The following is a 23403-nucleotide window of genomic DNA, read 5'->3' as shown; positions in this document are numbered from 1 at the left end:
CCCCCGAGGTGTGTGGAGAGGCTGAGTCTCTGGGGCATGTGTCTCAGAGCCACGTCATGAACATCTCTGGTGTCCAGGACTGGAGAGGAGGGATGGGGCTCCTGCTCCTCCATGTGAGACAGGAAGTGCCAATCCTGGGTTCCCATAAGTGCTGCATGGGTCCTTCTGCAGAGAGTCAGGCCTGGTCACCCTGCAGCAAGACCTGGGCCAGGCCCTCCTGTGTCAGCGCATCCTGGAGTCTGTGTCTGGGGAAGCCGATGCTCTGTTCCTGGGACACCAGGCCCTGAAGGTGCCGCAGTCTGGCTGGGCACAATTCAGGAGCCATTTGAACCACACAGGCCAAACAAAACAGCTCCTCAGGAAAACCTTCAGAGCCCAACTGCCACCACCAGCTTCCCACAAGCCTCTCTCACAACCACAAGCCACTCCACCTCCCACAATCCTCCTGCTCTTGAGGCTGATTGGCTGGGTTGCATGGGCGGAGCCAAAAAACTCCTCCAATGAGCAGCTCCGTGGTCTGAAAGGGCAGGGAAACAGCCCAATGAGCATCACCACAGAGGAGCCAATCAGCTAGAAGTTGCTGGGGCCGCTGTGAGCCAATCATCAGCTGGCAGTCTGAAAGTTTGCTGGGGCCCCTTGGGCTGTGGCTCTCAACATCTCCCCCTCTCTGTTTAAACAACAAGCATGTGGCTTAGGGACCGTGCCTGCCTTAGGTTGTCCAATAGTACATATGGTTCTTACCCGTTATCGGATGAGCTGACCTCAAGGCGTCAGCCTCCTGTCTTAGGTTGGTACCATTGCAATTGGATCTTACCTGTCACTGACTACTGATCCAGTATACAGCCACAACTGTGGATAGGTCTTTGTACGGAGGGGGGGGTGAGGTTCTTTGCCTCACCTCTGTTGGCCCCCAAATTTTAGCTGAATGATCATGACAAGCAGAAGGGAGGAAGATACACCAAGCCAATTGAGGGCTCCTTTTGGAAAAATTGTACCACCGATGACATCATCAGTAAAAATACCCCAACACTACCACAAGTCGCTGCACCAACAGATAGTTCACAATGCATATAAGTGATACATAGTCCAGGAAAGTTCTGCAAGCAGTTCAGTGATGGCTATTGCAGAAGCTGTAGATTGGTTTTATCTTTGTTTTCTCCGGCACTGGGATGAAGATAGGAATTCTGGCAATAATGGCTAAAGAAAAAATTATGTAACATTCCAGAAGGCACTAAAAGAAAACAATTTTCTTAACAATTTACATTGTCTTGAAGAGAATTATTAAATATAATGAAAAGAAAAGGTGAAAGTAAACAAACAGATCTGTTAACCTCCTTTTTTGTTCACATATTAAAACAATCCTCAACAGCTTTTACCCAATTTAAATTAAACTATTTAAATCACGTGAAAAAAAATATTTGGATCCATTTTTTCATGAGTGCTCATCATATATGATATATGGACATACGTACATTCAAATATATAACACAAAACACAAGTGTGCACACATAATATAATACATACAACACATAACATAATAGTAAAAGCCTTATAACTTTTTATAGGTAAAATCTCCATTGCAATGTTTAAAAACTCTATAGTCAAAAAATAGAACTCATCAGCAAAACATTAACCTAGGTCTGTATGAGCTCAAAAAACAAAATAGAACTTCATGATGTGGGAAAGGGCAATAATAAAATAGATATTGAAAAAAGCATCCTGGTTCTGTCGCAGATGTAAGGGTAGCCAAACTGGAGTTATGGATATCAGCTGTTATGGATTTGAGCCAAATCATCTTTTTTTTGGTCTATAGAAATCGCTTTAGTTAATCTTTCTGGAATCCAAATTGGCTGCTATTCTCCCTGTGGAAACACACAAACAGACCCCCGACTCCAGACAATTACTGGGTCAGGACCTTTCCATTGTCCTGTTAGAATATCTTTCCAAAGTACCTTGGGCTTATGTACATTTTTCAGACACATATGCCTGTCCGCAGCACTAAGTCCTGATGAATCCAAATTTAAAAAGTTTAGAGTAAAAAGAGTTATTTTAAGTTTATCTTTGGGGAATATATACCCCTTCCCAATTCCGTCTTTTTGCTTTAATAAGTACATTTTAATAGTTTGATGAGCTCTTTCAACTATGCATTGTCCCTGTGGATTGTATGGGATTCCTGTTATATGAGTAATGCTAAATGATGAGCAAAATTGTTTAAAAGAGGTAGAAGTATAACCAGGACCATTATCTGTTTTTAACTGTTTTGGAATGCCCACAGTGGCAAAATTTTGTAAGCAATGAGCTATAACATCTTTAGTTTTTTCCTCCGGCATGAAGGGAGCCCATCAAAAATCCAGAAGAAGTATCAACTGTAACATGCAAATATTTTAATTTTCCAAATTGTGGCAAGTGTGTGACGTCCATCTGCCAAATATGGTTAGGTATCAATCCTCTAGGATTGACTCCAAGATTAACTTGTGGTAAAAAGGTCACACAATTTTGACATTGTTTTATTATTTGTCTAGCTTGTTCCTTAGTTATTTTAAAATGCTTTTGTAAAGTATTAGCATTGACATGGAACTTTTTATGAAAATTTATAGCTTCTTCTAGTGTAGAGAAAATATGTATGTCATGTGTAGTTTTATCTGCTAAATCATTGCCCAAACTAAGGGCTCCAGGCAATCCTGTATGTGCCCTGATATGTCCTATAAAGAATGGATCTTTTCTGTCCCAGATTAGACCCTTTAAATCTTCACCATGATGGTTCCATTGTGATATATTTAACAACTCCTCCTTAAAAAGCTATGGGCTACATTTTTGTATTGTATCAACGTATGCCCTGACTGTTCTTGATTTTACTGAGATGCCTCCTTCCTCTAACAATTTACTTAACACTCTTTTGGTTTGTTTTTTACTAATTTCTGATCCCATATTTCTACTATAATACAACCCAACAAGATGACACCAAACAAAACCGAAACACAATGAAATAAAAATGGAACAATAAAAAATCATTATAGCCTTTCTATCCTCCTGAAATGTGCATCCGTCCTTTCTCCCTATCTGTTCCTCAGATGTAAATAGTTTTTCCTCAGATGTGAGCGGTTTTTCTTCCATCTCACTCATCTCCAGGGACAGGTAACTTAAAACAAAAGTGAAGCAAAACAAAAGAGGAATCTTAAAATGGCTACCCATCCTCCTGTTGGAATACCTAGATAAGGCCTTATCCAATTTATGTCTCCTAATAACTTTTGAAAGTCGTTAAGTGATTTGAGTTGATCTACTTGTATTTGAATTTTTGGTGGACGGACCATGGCTGAGGATAATAGAACTCCTAAATAATTAATTGGAAAATTTAATTGTACTTTATCTATTGCTATCTCTAGATTATAATTTTTTAATAAATCTGTAAGTGTCGCATAACATTCTAGCAATGTGTTTTTATCTTTGTGTGCTAATAATACATCATCCATATAGTGAAATATTTGTAGTTCAGGATTTTGATTTCTAAGTGGCTGGATTACTTTGTTAACATAAATTTGACACATAGTTGGGCTGTTAGCCATCCCTTGAGGGAGTACTTTCCATTCATATCTCTGATCAGGACCTTCATGATTCAGTGCAGGGATAGTAAATGCAAAACGTGGACTATCCTCAGGATGAATTGGAATTGAAAAAAAAATCTTTAATATCTATAACTAAAACATACCAAGTTTTTGGCAAAGCAGACAATTGAGGAATCCCCGACTGAGCAGGTCCCATAATGACCATTTCATTATTAATGGCTCTTAAATCTTGCAATAATCTCCATTTACCAGATTTCTTTTTCATGACAAAAATGGGAGTATTATGGGGAGATACAGAAGGTTGTATATGTCCCTCTGCTAATTGTTGTTTGACCAGATCATGGGCTGCTTGTACCTTTTCTTTAATCAGGGGCCACTGAGGAACCCATACTGGTCTTTCTCATTTCTTGTTTTTCTAATCTTTTTCCTTTCCTAAAACCTCAGTTCTGCATGCACAGCAAGGGTCTTTCTACCTATAAATAAAGTGGGTCTTCACCCTGCTCTGAACCCTCCTCCTCAATCTCAATCACTGGATGGATGTCACAAACCACAGTCATCCCAGAAGCAAGGAGGCCCCATCTCCCCCTCCTCCTGTCTCACAGAGCCCTTCCAGATCCTTCTCTGACAGACTCACAGGGCCCTTGAGGGAGATCTGGGCCTGGCCACAGGAAGGGTCATGTCTGCTGGACCATCCAGGGAATGCACATGGTGGCTACTGTACCGATATGAAGGTGCTGAGGGGAACCACCGGTGGCCAGGCATCTAGCTTCCTGCTGGGAGGACAGCAGAGCTCCAGACATGGAGGTGACCTGGGGGGATGGACAGATTCCACTCAGGGAGTCCCCCCAACAGAGGACCCCTCCAAGCTAACAATCAGGGTGTGCCCCACCTGCTTTAGGACCTGCCCTAAAGGGGATTTGGCCCCAACAGGTGGAGTCACACTGAGGGCCACATGCAGCCCAAGGTTCTAACCTTGCCAGCCAGCAGGACAGAAGCCTCAGATTGTCCCTTCAGTGCAAATCACTAGGTTTAATTCTACAAATCCCAGCACATTTGGCCTCCTTGGGGCCTGTGCAGTCTCCAGAGGATGCCAGGGCACCGGGAAGTCACATGTTCCTCACAGATCCATCCTTTTCCCCCTCACCCACGTCAGGAACCATAAACACACAGGGGAGAGCAAACCCTCAGCACCTGCTGCTCTATCACTGGAAATTTCTAAGGCGGAGCGCCCACACCTCCTCCTGAAGTCCTCACTTTCCTTCCCACAAAGGCACCCTTCCCTTGTATTTGAGGGAGACCCTAAATGCACTCTCCAGCTTCACTTCCTTTCAGTTGACTTTAAACGGCACTAATTTTGGGGTCACACCCTGGAGCAATACATTATTAGCCTCCCAGTAGCTCTGCTCTAGAGGACAAGGATAACCAAACTACCCTGGGGTTAAAAGTGTTCTCCAGCAAAAGTTGAGGTTCTTTTTAAAATTGTTTTTGGCTTTTGCTCTTCTCCCTTGTTCTGCTTTTTTTGAGGGGTGCTTTCAGGATCCAACCCAGGGGTGCAAAACCGCTGAACCACATCCTCAGCCCTTTTTATTTTGAGACAGGATCTTACTATGTTTTGGAGGCTTGCTAAATTGTTCAAACCTAGGCTCCTCCTGCCTCAGCCTCCAGAGTTTCTGGAATTACAGGTATGCACCACTGTGCCCAGCTCTTGTTCTGTTATATTAAACAATGAGGTCAGCTACTCCTGAAAAACGACAGTGGCTAATTAGTAACTTTTCTCTAGAGTTACAGACCCCGGAATATTTGGTGACTTTCAGGTAACAATAGCACATGCACCAGAAAAGCAGATAACCCCCCACCACCTTACTGGGCCTAGTGGCAGGTTCCTGGAATCCCAGTGACTCAGGAGGCTGAGGCAGGAGGTCACAAGTTCAAGGCCAGCCTCAGCAACTTAGGAAGACCCTGTTTCAAAAGAAAAAAAAAAGACTGGGGATGTAGTTTGGTGGTAAAGCACCCAGGGCTTCAGTCCTAGTACAACATAAAAAGGAAGAAGAAACAGAGAGGAAGAAAACAGACCACCATAAGATTTATGAGCCCCTAGCACTCAGACTGTCTGAGTTTAAAGAAATCGTTCACTAAAGTCCCCACCCAGGCCCTGGGCCTGTGACCCCCTGGAAATGAAACTCCCCATCTCCTAATGGCAAGTTTGTCATCAAAAATTCTCCCCCCCATCACTCCCATGAGCATGGGTGTGTCATCTACATGAACAATGTTCCAAACAGAAAATGAACTGTGAAGAAGAGAGGCCAATCCACAACATTTATTATCAGTATAGGTCCTACTGTTTGGATCCTTGAATTTAAATAAATATTTGTTAAATGACTCTCAAAATCCCTTAGCCTGAGCTTGAATGACTATTCTGGTGCTTTCTGTCTCTGTCTCTCTCCCTTCTCAGGGTACCTGCAGGATTTGGACAGCACCAGGAACACACAGCCAATGACCAGCACGATGCCCCTGGGCAGTCAGCTGTCTGACTCTAGGGGAAGGTTCCAGATCCTCCTCAGCCCTGCAAGGGGTGGTGGGAAGCCCATTCCCTACAGGCAACCAGCAATGGCCCCTGCTGAGGTGAGTGGGCAGGACCACACACGCCCAACTTCCTGGTCCCCACTCTGGGGTGACAGTGAAGCCCAGAGACCCCCTGCTCCCTAGTACCCTGATGGGCATCTGTGCCTGGTGACTGTCACATCCCTCCTGATTCTTCCATGTGAGCATACCTGGGAGATCCCGTATCCCATTGTAGAAGGTCCAGTTTGGAATTCCACAGCAGCCCTGCTGACACCTATTTACACAAATCCCAGGTGACACAGCCTTTAGGGACACAGACTCACAGCCATTTCCTCCAGTGGCCATAAGGCAGGGGCATCAGGGCCTTGAGTGTCCAGCCACTGAGTCTTGGACTTACTCCCTCTCCACTGACCAGGCCCTGGAGTTGGTTACATGTGCCCACGCCTCCTATGACAGGTTCTTCCCTGGGGTCCCTGGTGCCTTCCCAGGGGCTTCCTCCTGGGCAAATCTGCAGCTCAGCCCAGGACTTGGGGCTGGGACAGGAAAAGCAGCTGCACTGGTCTCAGAGGACTGGGAGGCTCCCCTGAACTTGGGGAAGAGAGCACACGCCCTCTAGTGGACATGCTAAGAGTCCCATGGAGGGCAGGTGAGGGCTGACCTGGGGCAAAGGGCAACTTTGGAGGATGGAACTGAAGATTCAAAGGGAGAAGGAGGAAGTTGTGGAAGGGTGAGGAGGGGTGGGAAGGAACAGGTGAGGGGAGTCTCTGGGGAGGCCAGAGAAGGGCACAGAGCAGGGCTCCCCTCTCCTCTCCACTGACACTGGGGCTGGTCATCCTTGGGGGCTGTGTGCTGTGGGGTGTTGAGCACCATCTGGGAGTCCACCTACTATGTCTAGTAGGATCCCCTCCCCCAGCTGTATCAATCAGAAGTGTCTCCAGATGCTGCCACATGTCCCCTGGATGGCAACATGGTCCCCGGCTGAGAGTCACTGGTCTACACAAACCTGCAGTAAACAACTCCACAGATGAAATCCACCCCATTTTGGTAGAAGAACTGAGTGTAAAAGGGCAGAGACTGACTGGTTCTGGTCACAAGTCAATCACTTGTCCCTGGAGAAGACATGTTTCAAGATGATGGCCGCATGGCATCCTGAACCTGCACAGCACTGTGGGCTTCCAAGGGTCAGTAGCCACACATCAGTGACACCTGCTGGGTCCATGACATCGTGGATGCAGGGAGCTCTGTCACACTGGGAAGAGGAATCCCGTGATCTGAGCTCACACCCAGCACCTGGACAGTCCCTGGGCCACTCTCACCACCTCAGGAGGCCTCTGAGCAAAGACGGCAAAGTCAGTTCTGGGTTAGGAAGAAAGGTCTTAGTAAGAGGAAAGGACAGCACAGGAATTTCTCTTCATGTTCCACGTCGTAGACTGTGGATCGTTCATTAAGTTGACTCAACCCCAAACTGACCAAGTGGCTGGACAGAGCTGGGGTCTCACCAGCCCCTGGACCTGCAGCACTCTGCTGCCCCAACTCTGGCCCATTCAGAGCCACAGGGGCCTTGCTGCTCTTCTTCAGGGGGCAGGTGAGAGGGAGCTTTTAGGGTCCTCACTGTTTACCCACCACCTCTCACTCTCTGGGCGATTCTGTTGTCCACTCTTGGATTCAGTGTCCTTGTCCCTGACCTCTGCTTCTCTCTCTTATCTTGACATCACCACAGGTCCAAAATGCCCTCTGCAGGTGATCTGGAGGGACATGTTCTCAGAGATGGTTTCCTTCACATCACCCTGAACAGACCTCCACCTGGGGTCCCAACACTGTGACCAGCAGAATTTGGACCAATCTGAATGGTGGGATGAAGAGGAATCAAGACACTTTCCAGCACTTAGGGGGAGCATGAGCCTCCTCCTGCTGTGTGCAGGGGTGACAGTGGACAGAGACACAGAGCACCTCATTGCTGTGCAGAGAGGGTGAGCCACATGAATGTATGGCAGCTACATGGACAGCAAAGTCCACTTAAGTCCACATTGTGTGGACAGCTCTCCCAGCTCCTTAAGAGGGAAATTGCAAAATGTGGCATTCACAGGCTAATGAAAAACAGAACACGCATCACAGTTACTGGTACTATTTTCCATACAAGTGTGTTCTGCTCATTTTTTAGGTGTGGAAAAGGAGGCCCTTCTGCTCATGCACCATCTCCAGCATTGTGTTCTGGTGGAAATTATAATATTTTCTCCTCCTTGAATTTGTTACATTACTAAAAGCAGCTCCTAACATCCTCCAGGGCCAACAGTGCCACCCACTGCAGCTGGGCACTTCCCAGTGCTGTCCTTGAGCCTGGGATATCCCATGTCCACAGGAGCCCTGGCTGGTGGCTGAGGAGTTGGACATGAAAAGTCTCAGACTCTTTTTTTTTTTCCTACAATTCCAGTTCTCCCTGGAGTCCTGCCTTCTCTGCCTCTGCCTCTGCTCACAGGTACTGGGAACTTCTGGAAGCTGAACCCCCATTGGAAAGCAGCCACCTATGCTCAGGTCTGTTGGGCACTGCCTGGTCCCACCCAAGCACCAGGAGCTCCTTGGGCCACATCCAGCTGTGGGAGCAGCTGCCTCACTCTGTTATAGGGGAGATGTAGCTGGGTCCCCCCAGATGGGTGCCAGCAAAAAGACATGGGGAAGGACTTCCATGGAGCAAAACTGATGGCACAGGAAAACCAACTCTGACATTGTCCTCATCCCAAGAATGCCATGAGTGGATCAGAATGTCCTCTTTCATGTTTGGACAGGGCGATCCGCATCATGATTTTGTAGCAAAATGGGGTCAGAATCTGTCTTTGAAGGTAAAGAAGTGGCTGGCGCTCCTCTCAGGCTTAGTGCAGAACTCTAAAGGTTTTGCACAAACTCTGCCAACACAACTGCTTTATGACCGTGACCAGCTTGTCCACGTGCTCGAGGGACAGAGTAGCAGCAACTCCAAGAAGAGCAGTTTTGGTGGAAACTCTGCACAGAGAAGAACAATTGCAGGAAGATAAGCTGCCCCAGTCCTCTGAGCTGATGGGAGAGAAAGAAAAATGCCCAGGACACAAAATCCTCTGCTTCTGGAAGAGAGAGAGGGAGAGGCCGAGCAGGGGGAGAAGAATCCCGAACAGACCCACCTCAACAGCATCTCCCAGGAAGCAGGAGGCAGAGGGCAACGGATCCTCACTTGTAAAGACTTTCAGATGTGACAATGAATTTAATATTTAAAACCTAAAAGTATTTACCATAAAAGACTGAACAGGTTTTTGTAAATGAATATTGATCCATAGGCTTTTTTTTGAAGAGAGAGAGAGAGAGAGAGAGAATTTAGTATTTATTTTTTACTTTTCAGCATACACAACATCTTTGTTTGCATGTGGTGCTGAGGATTGAACCCGGGCCACACGCATGCCAGGCAAGCATGCTACCACCTGAGCCACATCCCCAGCCCGATCCATAGGCTTTTAACAAAATCACTCATAAAATAATAAGAGAATGAGTTAAAAATAAAACTGAAGTGACAGAATAGAAGAAAATATTTGCAAATCATACATGGGATATGGGTTTCATGCTAGGATAAATAAAGAACAGGTACAAATGTGCAACCAAAGAATATCCTATGTTTAAAAGAGGCCAAGGAGCTGGGCACAGTCCTGGGCATCTGTAACCTCAGGCATCTAAGACTTGAGATTGGCAAGTTTGAAGCCAGCCTGGAGAACTGTCCCAAAACAAAAATAAATAAATATATGTAAAGGCTGGGGGTGTAGCTCAGAGGTACAGCGCCCCTGAGATCAATCCCCAGCAGTGAAAGAGAAGGGGGAGGGCAAAGGGCTTGGATAGCCACATCCCCGGAGATGTTGCAGTGGCCAACAAGTTCATGAAAAGATGCTCAGTGTCATCAGTCACTATGGAAACAACCAAAATCACAATGACACCTCACGCCACTTTATCCTACATTCCTGAGGGACTATGAGCCCTGAGGACTTCAGCACTTCCTGACAGAGCCAGGCAGAAGCTCATCTACCCAGCACTCCCACAGCTGGGGATGGGCCCAGAGGATGGAAACAGGGACTCCAATAGTTTCCCACAGGCTAAGGCTCGCCACACCACTTTTAACCATAGGCAGAGTGTGGAAACCACCCAAGTGTCCATCAACAGAGGAATACATAAATAAACATGACTCATAAATAAATATGTTGGAGTATTAATCAGCCACAAAAAATTAAACTTCTGATGCACACAACCTGAGTAAACCTGAAAACATGATTAAACAAGGCAAAATGGTACATGGTTGTTTAATTTAATTCATATGAAATATCTGGAATAGGAAATTCATAGAGACAGAAAATAGATTCAAGTTTACCTGGGGCTTGGGAGTCCTGAGATGTGATTGCATAATGCTTAGAGTTTTAGTGCAGGCAATGAAAAGATTCTGGAAATAGTAGTGGTCACTGTGTATTTGACTGGAATCATGGCATGTATTTGAACAGTTAAAAGGGTTCATATAGCACATTTTTGTTATAAACATTACACAATGAAAAGTCTCTAGGAAAGATGTGTAAAATACACCCACCCTGCTCAGATAGTGTGTGTGTGAGTGAGTATGTGTGTGTGTATGTAAGGTAGGGGACAGGCATGAGGAACTAGGGATTGGCCCCAGGGCACTCTGCCACTGGACTACATTTCATTTTTTATTTTGCGACAAGGTCTCACTGAGTTGCATGGGCTGGCCTCAAACTAGTGCTATTCCTGCCTCAGCCTCCTGAACAGCTGGGATGAGAGGCTGTGTCATGCATCTGGCCGGTTAGTCTTCAAAATACTCACATGAAAAACCTGCAGGACATTTGAGACTAAGATCTCTACCACGCGGCCTGCGCAGTGGTTTCATTAATGAGGTTCTAGGCACAAAGTTAGTTAGAAGAGATCGAAATAAAACACAAAGACTCAGTTACCTTAATTCTATTGCTAGGTCTGAGACGGCTCCTCTCTCTGGTTCGCTCCTGTAGCCTCCCAGCAGGGCAGCAGGGATTACTCAGGGCTAGCAGGAGAGAGAGAGAGTGAACATGCCTGGGAGTGGCCTTTTATTGGGGAACAAGAGACTCAGAGGAGAATTCCATCCAATGAAGGTTGAGGGGGGGCTGCACTCCAAGGTCAGGGTCAGTGATTGGGCCCCCGGGGTCAGTGGTCAGGCACATCTCCACACGGATGGGCTCTCTCATCAGGAAAGGGTCGGGAAAACTTTGACACAGCCAAAGTGCCTCAGACCCTTAACGAGAGTCACCCAATCACGTGTTAGAATGGCTTCCCACAAAGATCCAAGTATTTAAACACAAGAAACAAACCAGCCAACTGCAGACCCTGCTCACAAAGCCAGGGCTTCCACCCTAAAGCTTCAGGAGCTCTTCCCAAGGCCCTTCCTTTGAAGGCTCAAGAACAGATGGTCCTTCCTGAGGCTGTCCATCCCCTGGGTACACAGTTCTCTCTACTCTGGAACAGGAGACCCCAAGACAGCTCCCATTATTCCCTATATTCACCCTGAATTGGACAGAGTCCATCAGCCTTGGGACCCAAGGTGAACAGGAACCACCATACAGCCTGTCAGAGCCTCCTGTGCCCAGGGTCAGGGCCAGCTCTCACCATTTGGACCCTGGGCAGCATCCCTGCTTGAGTCCTTGACACAGGCCACAGGTCTCCTCATGACCACTAGGGGGCGACATGGGACTCACATTCAACACTTAGCAGATTGATTCTGACACTTGGACTAGGCTTTGGCTCAGGAGGTGGAAATGTGGTCTGATTTCCATCCCAATAGACTGCAGGGTGCCTCCCACGAACCTGCTCCGCTCCCTCTCCTACTCCTTCCTGGGCCTATGAGGACCCTGCACTGCCAAGGGTCTCTGAGCAGGCCCTGCACCCAGGCATCACCCATGGGGAAAGGCAGCGTGACCACAGGAGAATCACTAGGTAGAGGACAGAGGCCACCCAAGGAAGGCATGGGCAGGCCTGAGTCATAGGTCCACCAAACAATGGAGAGGGAGGGTCTCCCTAAAATCTCTCCCTGAGGAACAAGGAGCCCATGGTCACCTACCTCCACTACCACAGTCCTCCCCTCCCAGGACACAAAGTGAAAGGTTAATAAAATAGGTACTTGTCACTCTGTTTTTCTATATGCTTAACAAAACACTGTTAAAATCCTGAGAACTGTTTGCTAATCTTGTTCCCAGAATGTGCTGTCCCCAACTGCCAAACTGCAGGATGCACTCCCTCACTTGGTTGCAGGCAAACTGCCCACTCGCCCTTACCCGTCAATGAACTTCCCTCCCTGCCCTCTCCAAGAAAAGTATATAAGCTCTGCTCAAGCTGTTCTCAGGGCTCTGTCTCTCTTTGCTATAGAGAGCTCTGGGCCCTAGCATGCTGGTCTCCAAATAAACCCTCCCCTCTGCTGTTGCATAAGACAGTCTCTTGTGGTCTCTTCCTCTGACGTTTCGCCAGACCCTTACAAAAGGATGTGAATATCCTGAGATAGGCACTCAGAGGCCAAGCTGGAGACACAGGACAGAGAGCAGGTCCCCTCACTCAGAGGGCCCCTTTCTTGACCCCAGAGCTTTCTCTGTCCCCTTCCTGCAGGGAGGAAATCCTCCTTCTTAGAGCATTTGAGAACATGGGGAAGAAAGAGGGCTAAACTGGGACTCTCATGGTAAAGGAAATATGCCCAGGGGTGAGGGGACCCCAGGGGTTCCCTGGGTGGTGCTGAGAGCCCTGAGGCCAGGACACAGCTGAGGCCAGTGGAGGGTGAGCCACTTCTCCCAGGGGACAGTGTCCCCACCTGCCTTGCTCCTCAGGGTGTGGCATGCAGTAGTGAAACCCAACAGGGAAAGCAGAAGGGACAGGAGGCAGGACTGAGAGGGAGGGGACAGAGAGGTTCCTCCACAGAGACCCCGCCCCCAGCCCTGTGACCCAGGAAAGTGCTCCTGCCCTGGGAGGAGGCTGAGCTCAGAGAGGAGCAGGGCAGCAGGGCTGACTGGCCTGGACCTCGGCTCCCCAGCGGCTCTGCAGTGAGCTCCTTCCACAGAGGGGACAGAGCAGCAGGGACCATGCAGCCCCCCTCAGCCTGTCCCTGCACAGGGGGCATCCCCTGGCAGGGGGTCCTGCTGACAGGTAAGAGGGGACAGTTCCCTGAGGAGGGCGGGAGGTGGAGCACAGTCCAGCTGGTGCCCCCTGGAGAGGACATGACCCTCATAGGGGACACAGGGCTTCACTGGGAACCCGATGGGAACAGAACACAGAAGACAGAAGCTCACCAACAGGAAACTCTCAGTGACCTGGAGCTGATGAAGGGGGATGGAAAGCTCAGGGGTTCTCTTCCCCAAGTTACTCACCAGGGGAGATTGTATTTTGAAAATCAGTATTAACAGCTCTGTCAGGGCCACTCTCCAATAGAAAGACAACTTGAGCAGTGGACACTGTCTGCAGCCACCAGCCTCAGACATTGGCACAGACACCTGGACGCTCAGGGCGGGGACCCTGTGTCACTCATCCACAGGAGGCTGAGCCTGGTCCAGGCCCTGGGCTACCACAAGGGTCAGACTAGTCTCTGCCTCCTGGAGCTTCCTCTCTAGAGGGCAGGAGGCCAGGCCAGAGGGAGGTCTGCAGGTGAGGCCAGGTGCTGTGTAGATCTAGGAGGGCAGAGAGCAGGGAAATGTCCACAGGGAAGACCTGGGGTCTGTAAGGGGGTGGTCAGGGGAGGCGGGTGCCCAGGGGCCCTGGGTGTGAGCAGGGATCTGAGGGCACTGAGGGGCCAGCCTTGCAGACACCTGGGGAAAGGTGTTCCTAGGAGAGGATGACAGGTACAGGGGTCCTGAAGGAATGTAAATCAATCTGCTGGCCTTGACCCAGGAACACACACACCATACACTACAAGGCTGAGGAGTGAAGACTCCTGCTGGGGACCTGGGCCCCATCTTCCCACCCAATATAAAGGGCCCAGTATTGATGGATTTCTCTCTCTTCCCTCCTAGTCTCACTGTTAACCTTCTGGAACCCGCACCCCACGGCCCAGCTCACTATTGAACCAGTGCCTTTCGATGCTGCTGAAGGGAGAGACGTTCTTCTACTTGTCCACAGTGTGTTGGAGAATGCAATAGGCTACAACTGGTTCAAAGGAAACACTGCAGACTTCAGCCTCAAAATTATATCATACCTGGTACTGTGGGAAGCCATTCTAACACGTGATCGGGTGCCTCCCGTTAAGGGTCTGAGGCACTTTGGCAAAAGTCGAAGTTTTTCCCGGCCCTTTCCTGATGAGAGAGCCCATCCGAGTGGGGGTGTGCCTGACCACTGACCCCGGGGACCCAATCACTGACCCTGACCTTGGAGTGCAGCCCCCCTCAACCTTCATTGGATGGAATTCTCCCCTGAATCTCTTGTTCCCCAATAAAAGGCTGGTCCCCAGCGTGCTCTCTCTCTCTCTCTCCTGCTAGCCCTGAGTAATCCCTGCTGCCCTGCTGGGCGGTTGGAGGAGGGAACCAGAGGGGAGCCGTCTCGGACCTAGCAACAGAAATAAGGTAATTGAGTCTTGTGTTTTATTTCGATCTCTTCTAACTAACTTTATGCCTAGAATCTCATTAATGAAACCACTGCGCGGGCCGCGTGGTAGACTGGTACCTTCACAGATGACTACCCCAGGGCCTGCATTCAGTGGTGGAGAGAAAATATACTCCAATGGATCCCTGCTGTTACAGAAAGTGACACAGAATGACACAGGATTCTACACCCTGTAAATTGTAACTGCCGATGCTATAGTTGAATTAGCAACTGGAGAGTTCTGTGTACATGGTGAGTGACATCCCAAGGCCTGCTAGGTGTTGAGGGGGTTAACTCCACTGTGCACACAGGACCCTGAGGCCTGGACTTTGCGTTGAAACATTTAGCTCAGGACACACGCCAGTGCAGACAGACTTCAGAAGATCCGAGTCCCTGCCTGAATCCACTGGCAGAGAGCAGGGTGGTCTGGTGGGAGACTCGGCCCAGGCAGAGCAGTCTCAGCCCAGCCCCTGTGTCCTTCCCAGGAGCATGGCCCTGAGAAAGACCCTGCAGGACTGAGTCAGGCCTGGCCTGAGGGCCCTGGAGTCCTCACAGAGAAGGTCAGCCCAGGAAACCCCTGCTCCAGACCTCTGTCCCAGGCTCCTGGCTCCAGGTGACCCTGAAGACATGTGGCCAGGGTTGGAGTTTGGCTTCCTGTTGAGGGCCGCTGGGGAGCAATGATTTACTGGCCACCTGATCTGGTAGCTCCTGGAGGTGGTCACCAGCCAGGACACAGTCCCAGGAGCCACATCTGGGCAAGGGCACCTGGGCATCTCCTTCTCCTGGGACTAGGTGTGGTGAGCACAAAGGGACAGGTGCCTCAGGACAAGCAGGTGACCTGACGGACCTCTATGAGGCTCCACAGGAAGGTCCCTGTCCCCAAGGGGAGGAACAGAGGAAAGAGATGCCCCTGGAGCTCCTGGTCCTCCTGGGACCAGCCCAGGGCGCTCTCACTGGGAGGCAGATCAGAGTAGGGGCTTTTTCTTTGGGGGCAGCTCCTCTAAACCAAGGTCAGGTTACTGTGAGGATTTCAAGGTTAACTTAGAGACAACATGGTGAACCAGACACCACTTCCCAGGTATGCAATAAAGGGAAACTGAGGCACATGGAACATGATTGCTGAATCAGGTCACACAGGTCATGGGTGGCAGATCACTGGTGCATGTCACTCTGCAGCCAGAGCCCGGTGCTCTGCATGCTGAGGGCCTATGAGGCATCTGTGAACCAGAGACCAGTCATTGGCTCAGGGCACTGGCAGCCTGGAGGGGACAGTGTGGTCTGGGAGTGAGAGCAAATGGAGAATAATCAATTTTTATTCTAGAACCAAATCCCCTTACTCAACAAAATGTCCAGGACTCCCCTTCATAAGCCAGTCCACAAGCTCCCTTGGTGGACTTGAGTTCCTGTGTTTCCTGGTGTGTTGGGTGTCACTCTGGAGCATAAGGGACAGGACTTTCTCACTCCCCACAAGTCCCTCCAACCAGCACAGGGCCCAGTGTGTGGCCAACTCTCAATGGTTTTGCGGTAAGGGGGGGAGGGATCATGAATGAATGACCCTGAACCTCTTCAGAGCCTGGAACCCGCATGTGCAATCCCAGGGGGTTCTGCCACCTGCTCCCTGTCCCTCCTGGAGGCTGAGGCTCTTGCTCCATCCCACCAACCACCTCTCCTGAGGCCACCCAGGAGCCACATCACAGGATGCCCTTGGGGTGGCCGGGCTGTGGAGGGTCTTCAGGGTGGCCCTGGGTCAGTTCTGAGGCAGCCATGAGGCTCTTGGACCTGGGGCTTTAAGTCACTGTACCCCCACTGCTCCCTGCCATGGCGATTCTGGCTGCCTTGCTCCTGCCTGTCCGTCCTCTCCCTCCTTTTCATTCAGGCAGGACTGGCCCTGCCCTGCACAATGAGCCATGCCCTTCCCTCCTGCACTAATGGCCATCTGTCCTGTCCACCTCCTGCTAACACCTGGGGCCAGGCCCTCTGCTGGGCAGAAGTAAAAGGCACAGAAACAGTCGAGGCAGGTGCCCCTGTCAGGCTGCATCAGGGACAATGTCACCCACTGTGAAGGAGGCCCCACTGTGTCCCTTCCAGGGCTCTTTCCTTCCATGACAATGACATGTGAAATAGTCCAGGACACAGGCCTGAGCATCTCCCCCATCTGCTCTCTGCACTGACTCAGCGAGGGGGGCAGAGGCAGGACAGGGCTGCAAGGCCCTAGGTCCCAGGCTCCTTACACCCAGATGACTGGTGGCTCCATCCTGGTCCCTAAGTGGGGCTCAGGCTCCTCCAGTGGCTCCCAGGACCTTCCCCAAGGGGGAGCTGGACTGAACGGTGCTGTCCCAGGGGCTGTCTATTCCATATGTGCCTGTGTCCCCATGAGGACACCATCACCACAAGGGAGGTCTGTCCCCACATGGTGTGATGCTCCAGCCACAGTCACTTACATTAGGCTCTAGGCCCTGATTTGGATCAATTTGATGATCTCACTGCACTTCCTGGGGTGAAAAGAACAGGAAGAAGCCATTCCACAGGCCTGTGTCAGGTGCTTCCCCACTTTGCTGAGTCTCCACAGCAATTGGGAACATAGACTTCTAGATTGATTAACATGATCAATAACACTTCTCTGCGTTTGGTGTTGTGCCCCATTTTACATACAGAGACCCTCAGATGTCCCCTCTGACCATTCAGTCCTCCACCAGGACCCACAGGTCTCTCCTTACTCAGGAGGTTCCTGGTTTCAAACTGACTTTAGCATCTGCCTTGGGTCATAATGTGACTCCTCAGGACTTCAGAGCTCAGTCTAAGACACTGTGCTCCTTAGGGCAATATTTCTTTTAGAAAGGAGTCTTAGATCCTGGGTATCAAAAACTATTTTTCCATGTGGGAAAACTTTAACATCTCCAATTTCTACCCTAGATCTGCCACAAACAAGCCCACGAGGACGTTATTTGCAACAAGGTCCTGGTCCCCTCTTCCACCTCTTAGTGCTGATGTGTTAGGCACCATCCACTGGTCTCTCAGGACCATTCCACATGCCTCAGCTGCTCTCTGCAGGGAGAGAGGGATGTAAAGACTAAGGACAGGAACATGATTCTGTTCTAAACCTTGTCTGTCCCCCTCACCCTAGAGCATTCTTTGGACTCATGCTTTGCCTTTCAGGTGTCACTGACTCCTGTCAGTCACCAGGAAACACCTGAGCAGAACTGCCCCCTTGTGGCCCCAGGATGACCACCAAACTGAATGCCCCCCACTCCCACCCCCGGTCTCCTAGTGTGGGATTTCTGTTCACACACCCCATTCTAAGATCAGGAGGTGGAGTTTTCTTGGGGTGTAGGCACAATGGGGTGTCCCATCATGGCCCACCTCTAGGATGGCCTTGAGAACCAAAGGCTCAGAGAACACACAGGCCTGAAGTTCGTCTGGGGGATGATTGTTGGGTCTGCCAGGAGGCTAGGCCATCAGGGAGCTGGGATCAGGAGGCCCAGGGAGGAAGGAGCACTATTCCCAGCTGAAAGCACATCCGTCTGCAGCAGCTGCACATGCAGAGGGTCCCATGGGCCAGGCTGATGGTGCTCCCAGTACCAACCTGCATCAGAGTGTGGAACCTGAAGTCTGTGCCATGCAGCACTGAGGTTGACAGTGACATTTAGGGGATCATACAGCTCCAAAATCCAAAATCTAAAAAACAAGAAAACACCTCACATTTCCCATTAAATTCCCTGTTCCCACAGCACAAGCCACCTGCCATCTACACTAGCAAGTTCAGTCATTCCTGGGTCCCACCCATCCCAGTCTCTCTCTCCAGCTCTGCTCAGCTGCTGCCACCTCCTGGGGACTCACTGATAATCAGAACTCAGGGGCCCCCGTTGCTGGTCCCTCAGCCCACCAGGAAGGACTCTGCCTTCAGCTGGCCTTTTACCCTGGAGTGGACAGGGGTGTAAGGCAGCCACTCAGAAGACCTGGGGGTAGGAGAGAGGTGGGCAGCCACACAGAGCTGCACAGTGAGATGGGGACAAAGTGCTGGTTTAGGACCCAGGGCCTCAGCTGTGAGGGTGGCTGTGGCGAGGAGCTCAGGAAGGGAACTGAGGAGCACAGAGGTGGGAAGTTCCTGAACATTTGCAGGGACAAGGCTGGATTCCCAGAGGCCCACCCTGACCACTGTCAGCTGCAGCACTCAGAGCCTGGGTGCCTCCTGGCTGCCCATCAACCAAGAGCTCCCACCTCCATCTCCTAACTCACCTGCTTTCTCCACTGTCTGACTCTAGGGGAAGGTTCCAGATCCTCCTCTGCCCTGCAAGGGGGTGGTGGGAAGCCCAGTCCCCTACAGACAACCAGCAATGGCCCCTGCTGAGGTGAGTGGGCAGGACCACTCAGGGGTGAAAATGAGACCCAGATACCTCCTGCTCCCTCAGGCCCTGATGGGCATCTGTGCCTGGTGACTGTCACATCCCTCCTGATTCTTCCAAGTGAGCATACCTGGGAGGTCCCATCTCCCATTGTAGTAGGTCCAGTCTGGAATATTCCACAGCAGCCCTGATGACACCTATTTACAAAAAGCCCAGGTGATACAGCCTTGAGGGACACAGGCTCACAGACATCTCCCCCAGTGGCCACACAGGCAGGGGCATCAGGTTCCTGAGTGTCCAGCCACTGAGTCTGACATTCCCCCTCCAAATGATCTAGGCTCTTGCATTGGTTCTGGGTCACCAGTCCAGGTGCACAAACCTTTTACATGAGGTTCTTCCCTGGGATCCCTGTCCCAAGTGCCTGTCCCAGGAACTCCCTCTAGAGCAAATCCTCAGCTCCACCCAGGACTGGGGCTGGGGCAGGAAGAGCAGCTGCACTGAGGACATCAAGGCTCAGGAGCTCAGGGAAGAGCGCGCACGCCCTCTAGTGGACACTTCCTGCCAGGCATGAACAGAGGCCCACAGAGAGGGCAGGTGAAGGCTGACCTTGGGCAAAGGGCACCTTTAGGGAATGGAAGTGAATATGCAATGGGAGGGGGTTGGAGGGGAGTGAGGGGTGGGAAGAAGCAGGGTGAGGGAAGGCTCTGGGAAGGTTGGGCAAGGGCACAGAGCAGGGTTCCCTTCTCTCCACTGACACTAGGGCTGGTCATCCTTGTGGGGCTGTGTGCTGTGGGGTGTTGAGCACCATCTGGAATAGTACCTACTAAATCCAGTAGGACCCGTCCCCCAGCTGTGACAATCAGCAGTGTCTACACCAACCTCCAGTAACAACTCGGCATTTAAAATCCTCCCCCTCTTGGCAGAAGAACTGAGTGTAAGAGGGCAGAGACTGACTGGTGCTTGTCATTACTAATCACTTGAAGTCCCTGGAGAAGACGTGTTTCAAGGTATGGCCACACGGCTGCCTGAACCCCCACAGCACTGAGGGCTTCCCAAGGGTCTGTAGCCACACATCAGTGACACCTGCTGGGTCCATGACATTGTGAACACAGGGAGCTCTGTGCACACTGGGAAGAGGAAGCCTGTGATCTGATCCTCAACAGTACCTTCCAACAAGCAGGATGCAGGAGAATGAATCCTTACCTGTAAAGACATTCAAATGTGAAAATGATTTGATTTTTTAAAACACTAAAATTATTTACCATACATACGTTTTGTAAACGAGTGTGGATCCATATGTTTTTGTCAAAGTTACTTATAAACAAATAAGTGGCATGAGTTTAAGAAAAAGTAAAAGGACAGAATAGAAGAAAATATTTGCAAATATATTTTGTGATATGGATTTCATGTCTAGAGTATATAACCAATGGGTATAAATCTGCAACCAAAGAATAACCTAAATTTTGAATAGGCCAAGGAACCCGGCACAGCCCTGGGCATCTGTAACCCCAGGCGTCTAGGACACGAGATTCCCAAGTTTTCAGCCAGCCTGGGCACCTGTCCCAAAACAAAAATAAATAAATACATGTAAAGGCTGGTGGTGTAGTGTTGAGAGCCACAGCCAAAGGGGCCCCAGGAAACTTCCAGCTGCCAGCTGATGTTTGGCTCACAGCGGCCCCAGCAACATCTAGCTGATTGGCTCCTCTGCGGTGATGTTCATTGGGCTGTTTCCCTGCCCTTTCAGACCATGGAGCTGCTCATTGGGGGACTTCTTTGGCTCCGCCCATGCGACCCAGCCAATCGGCCTCAAGAGCAGGAGGATTGTTGGAGGTGGTGAGGCTTGTGTGTGTGAGAGGCTTGTGGAAGCCGGTGGTGGCAGTTGGGCTCTGAAGGTTTTTCCTGAGGAGCTATTTTGCTTGGCGTTTGTAGTTCTAAAAATAAAGTTAGTTTCTTTTGACAAGTGGCTCCTGAATTGTGCCCAGCCAGACTGTGGCATTTGGTGGCTCGCACGGGGAGCGAGTGAGGGTATGTAAACTGCTTGCCCCTGAGGGATGGGTAGCCATTCTAAGTTTCCTCTTTTGTTTTGCTTCATTTTTGTTTTAACTTGCCTGTCCCTGGAGATGAGTGAGAGGGAAGAAAAACCGCTCACATCTGAGGAAAAACTATTTGAGTCTGAGGAACAGATAGGGAGAAAGGACGGATGCACACGTCAGGAGGATAGAAAGGCTATAATGAATTTTTGTTGTTCCATTTTTATTGGATTCTGTCTCGGTTTGGTTTAGTGTTATCTTGTTGGGTTGTATTATAGTAGAAATACGGGATCAGCAATTAGTAAAAAACAAACCGAAAGAGTGTTAAGTAAATTGTTAGAGGAAGGAGGCATCTCAGTAAAATCAAGAACAGTCAGGGCATACGTTGATACAATACAAAAATATATCCCATGACTTTTTAAGGAGGAGTTGTTAGATATATCACAATGGAACCATCATGGTGAAGATTTAAAAAGAATAGAAAAGAACCCAGGGACTCTGCCAGTTGGCACATTGCCATTGTGGACGTTCGTATCTGGTTTGCTTAGTCCAGGAAGTTTAGAGCAGAAAAAGCCATCAGGGGAAAGTTACAGAAGACTGCTAATAACACCTTTCTATCAGAGAGCGTAAGGGTCCAACCAACAGCACCACCTCTACAGGAGACTGCTACTAACAGCATTCTATCACCAGAGGGCATAAGTTTCCAATCAACAGCACCACCTCCATATGCTAGGAGACTCCCAACCCCCACAGTTAATAGTTGGGATCCTGAGACAGGATCTCAAGTATGCCCTGTATTTGAGGTAGGAGGGCAGCGAATTTACCAGGGTTTAAATTTCAAATCAGTGAAGGAGCTAAAAGAGGCTGTAACAACCTATGGTCCTCAAGCACCCTTCACTATAAGCTTGGTCAAATCCATTACCAACTTAAACGTGACGCCAGCAGATTGGGCGAATATTTGTAAAGCTGTGCTAAATGGAGGACAATACCTGTTATGAAAGGTTTCCAATGAGGAATTTTGCAAGGAGACCGCTAGGCGAAATGCAGCAGCTGGTTATCCTCAGAGAAATCTAGATATGTTGTTAGGAAAGGGACTTTATGAGATCGGCAGCAACAAATTGCATATGATCTTGGTGTATATTTACAAATTGCTGTAGATGCAGTTAAGGCATGGAAGACTTTACAGGACATGGAGGTTTACAAGGTCAATTATCTAAGATAATACAAGGAGCTAATGAACCTTACACTGAATTTGTAGATAGGCTTATTCAAACAGCTACCAGAGTCTTGGGGAATACAGAACAAGCAATGCCATTAATAAAACAACTGGCTTATGACCAAGCGAGTCGTTGGTGCAGAGATATCATTAGACCATGGAAACAGGAAGATTTAAACACATATATTAAATTATGTAGAGACATTAATGAACAAGAGCAAGTCATGGCAGCTGCAGTAAAACAGGCTTTAGATGCCAGAGACATTAATGAACAAGGGCAAATTGTGGCAGCTGCAGTAAAACAGGCTTTATATGCCAGGCCAAGAACATGCTACAATTGTCAACAAACAGGACATTTTAAAAGGAATTGCCCCATAGGAGGAGGGTTTAACAAAACTAGGTATCAAAGGAGTAGAATACCGGGTATTTGCCCACGATGCCATAGAGGGAGATATTGGGCTAATGAATGCCGTTCTCAAACCACCATAGAGGGTACTCCATTATCAAAAAAAGAACAAGGACAAGGTGTTTATCCACAATATAGTGGACAAAGGCATTGGGCTCTGTTGCCAAAAAATGGACAGGGGGCCCCAATGCTCCGGGGCCCCAAACCACAAATATACAGAGCACTGGAGGAACCCAGCAACCCCAGCAACCCCATCAGGGTAGTGCCCAGGACATCAGATCCCTCATCTGACAAACCAGAGGGAGCACAGGGTTGGACATCTGTACCTCCGCCAGATCAGTACTAACTCCAGAGATGGAAGTTCAAATCATTCCCACAGGGCTGAAAGGACCTCTTCCCAAAGAAACAGTAGGCTTATTATTGGGGCGCAGCTCTTCTACTCTAAAAGGACTTTTGATAAGTCCTGGGGTAATTAATCCCGATTATGAAGGTGAAATAAAAATTATAGCCAGTTCTCCAAAGGGTATATCAGTAATTTCACCAGGAGACAGAATAGCACAGCTACTAATAATACCAAGCCTACATGATAAATTTTCCAGTCATGCTGTAGAAAGATGTTCCAAGGGATTAGGCTCCACAGGTGTAGATTGGGCTATGCTTTCTTTAAATTTAGATTCTCGCCCCA

The 23403-nt window shown here is 49.3% G+C and overlaps 1 protein-coding gene across 1 annotated transcript in view; it reads left to right on the top strand.

Moving 5' to 3' along the window:
• The window catches only part of LOC120887843 (cell adhesion molecule CEACAM3-like), a 68473-nt gene that overhangs the window by 27025 nt on the left and 18045 nt on the right, over nucleotides 1-23403 (top strand). The window contains exons 15-17 of the mRNA XM_078033346.1: nucleotides 6016-6185; nucleotides 13127-13298; nucleotides 14159-14478. Coding sequence (XP_077889472.1) covers nucleotides 6016-6185; nucleotides 13127-13298; nucleotides 14159-14478 — 662 coding nt within the window. The remainder of the gene's footprint in view (nucleotides 1-6015; nucleotides 6186-13126; nucleotides 13299-14158; nucleotides 14479-23403) is intronic.

The sequence above is a fragment of the Ictidomys tridecemlineatus genome, chromosome 15, assembly GCF_052094955.1.
Source record: "Ictidomys tridecemlineatus isolate mIctTri1 chromosome 15, mIctTri1.hap1, whole genome shotgun sequence".
NCBI classification, from domain to species: Eukaryota; Metazoa; Chordata; class Mammalia; order Rodentia; family Sciuridae; genus Ictidomys; species Ictidomys tridecemlineatus.
This window is presented reverse-complemented; position numbering and strand designations above follow the sequence as displayed.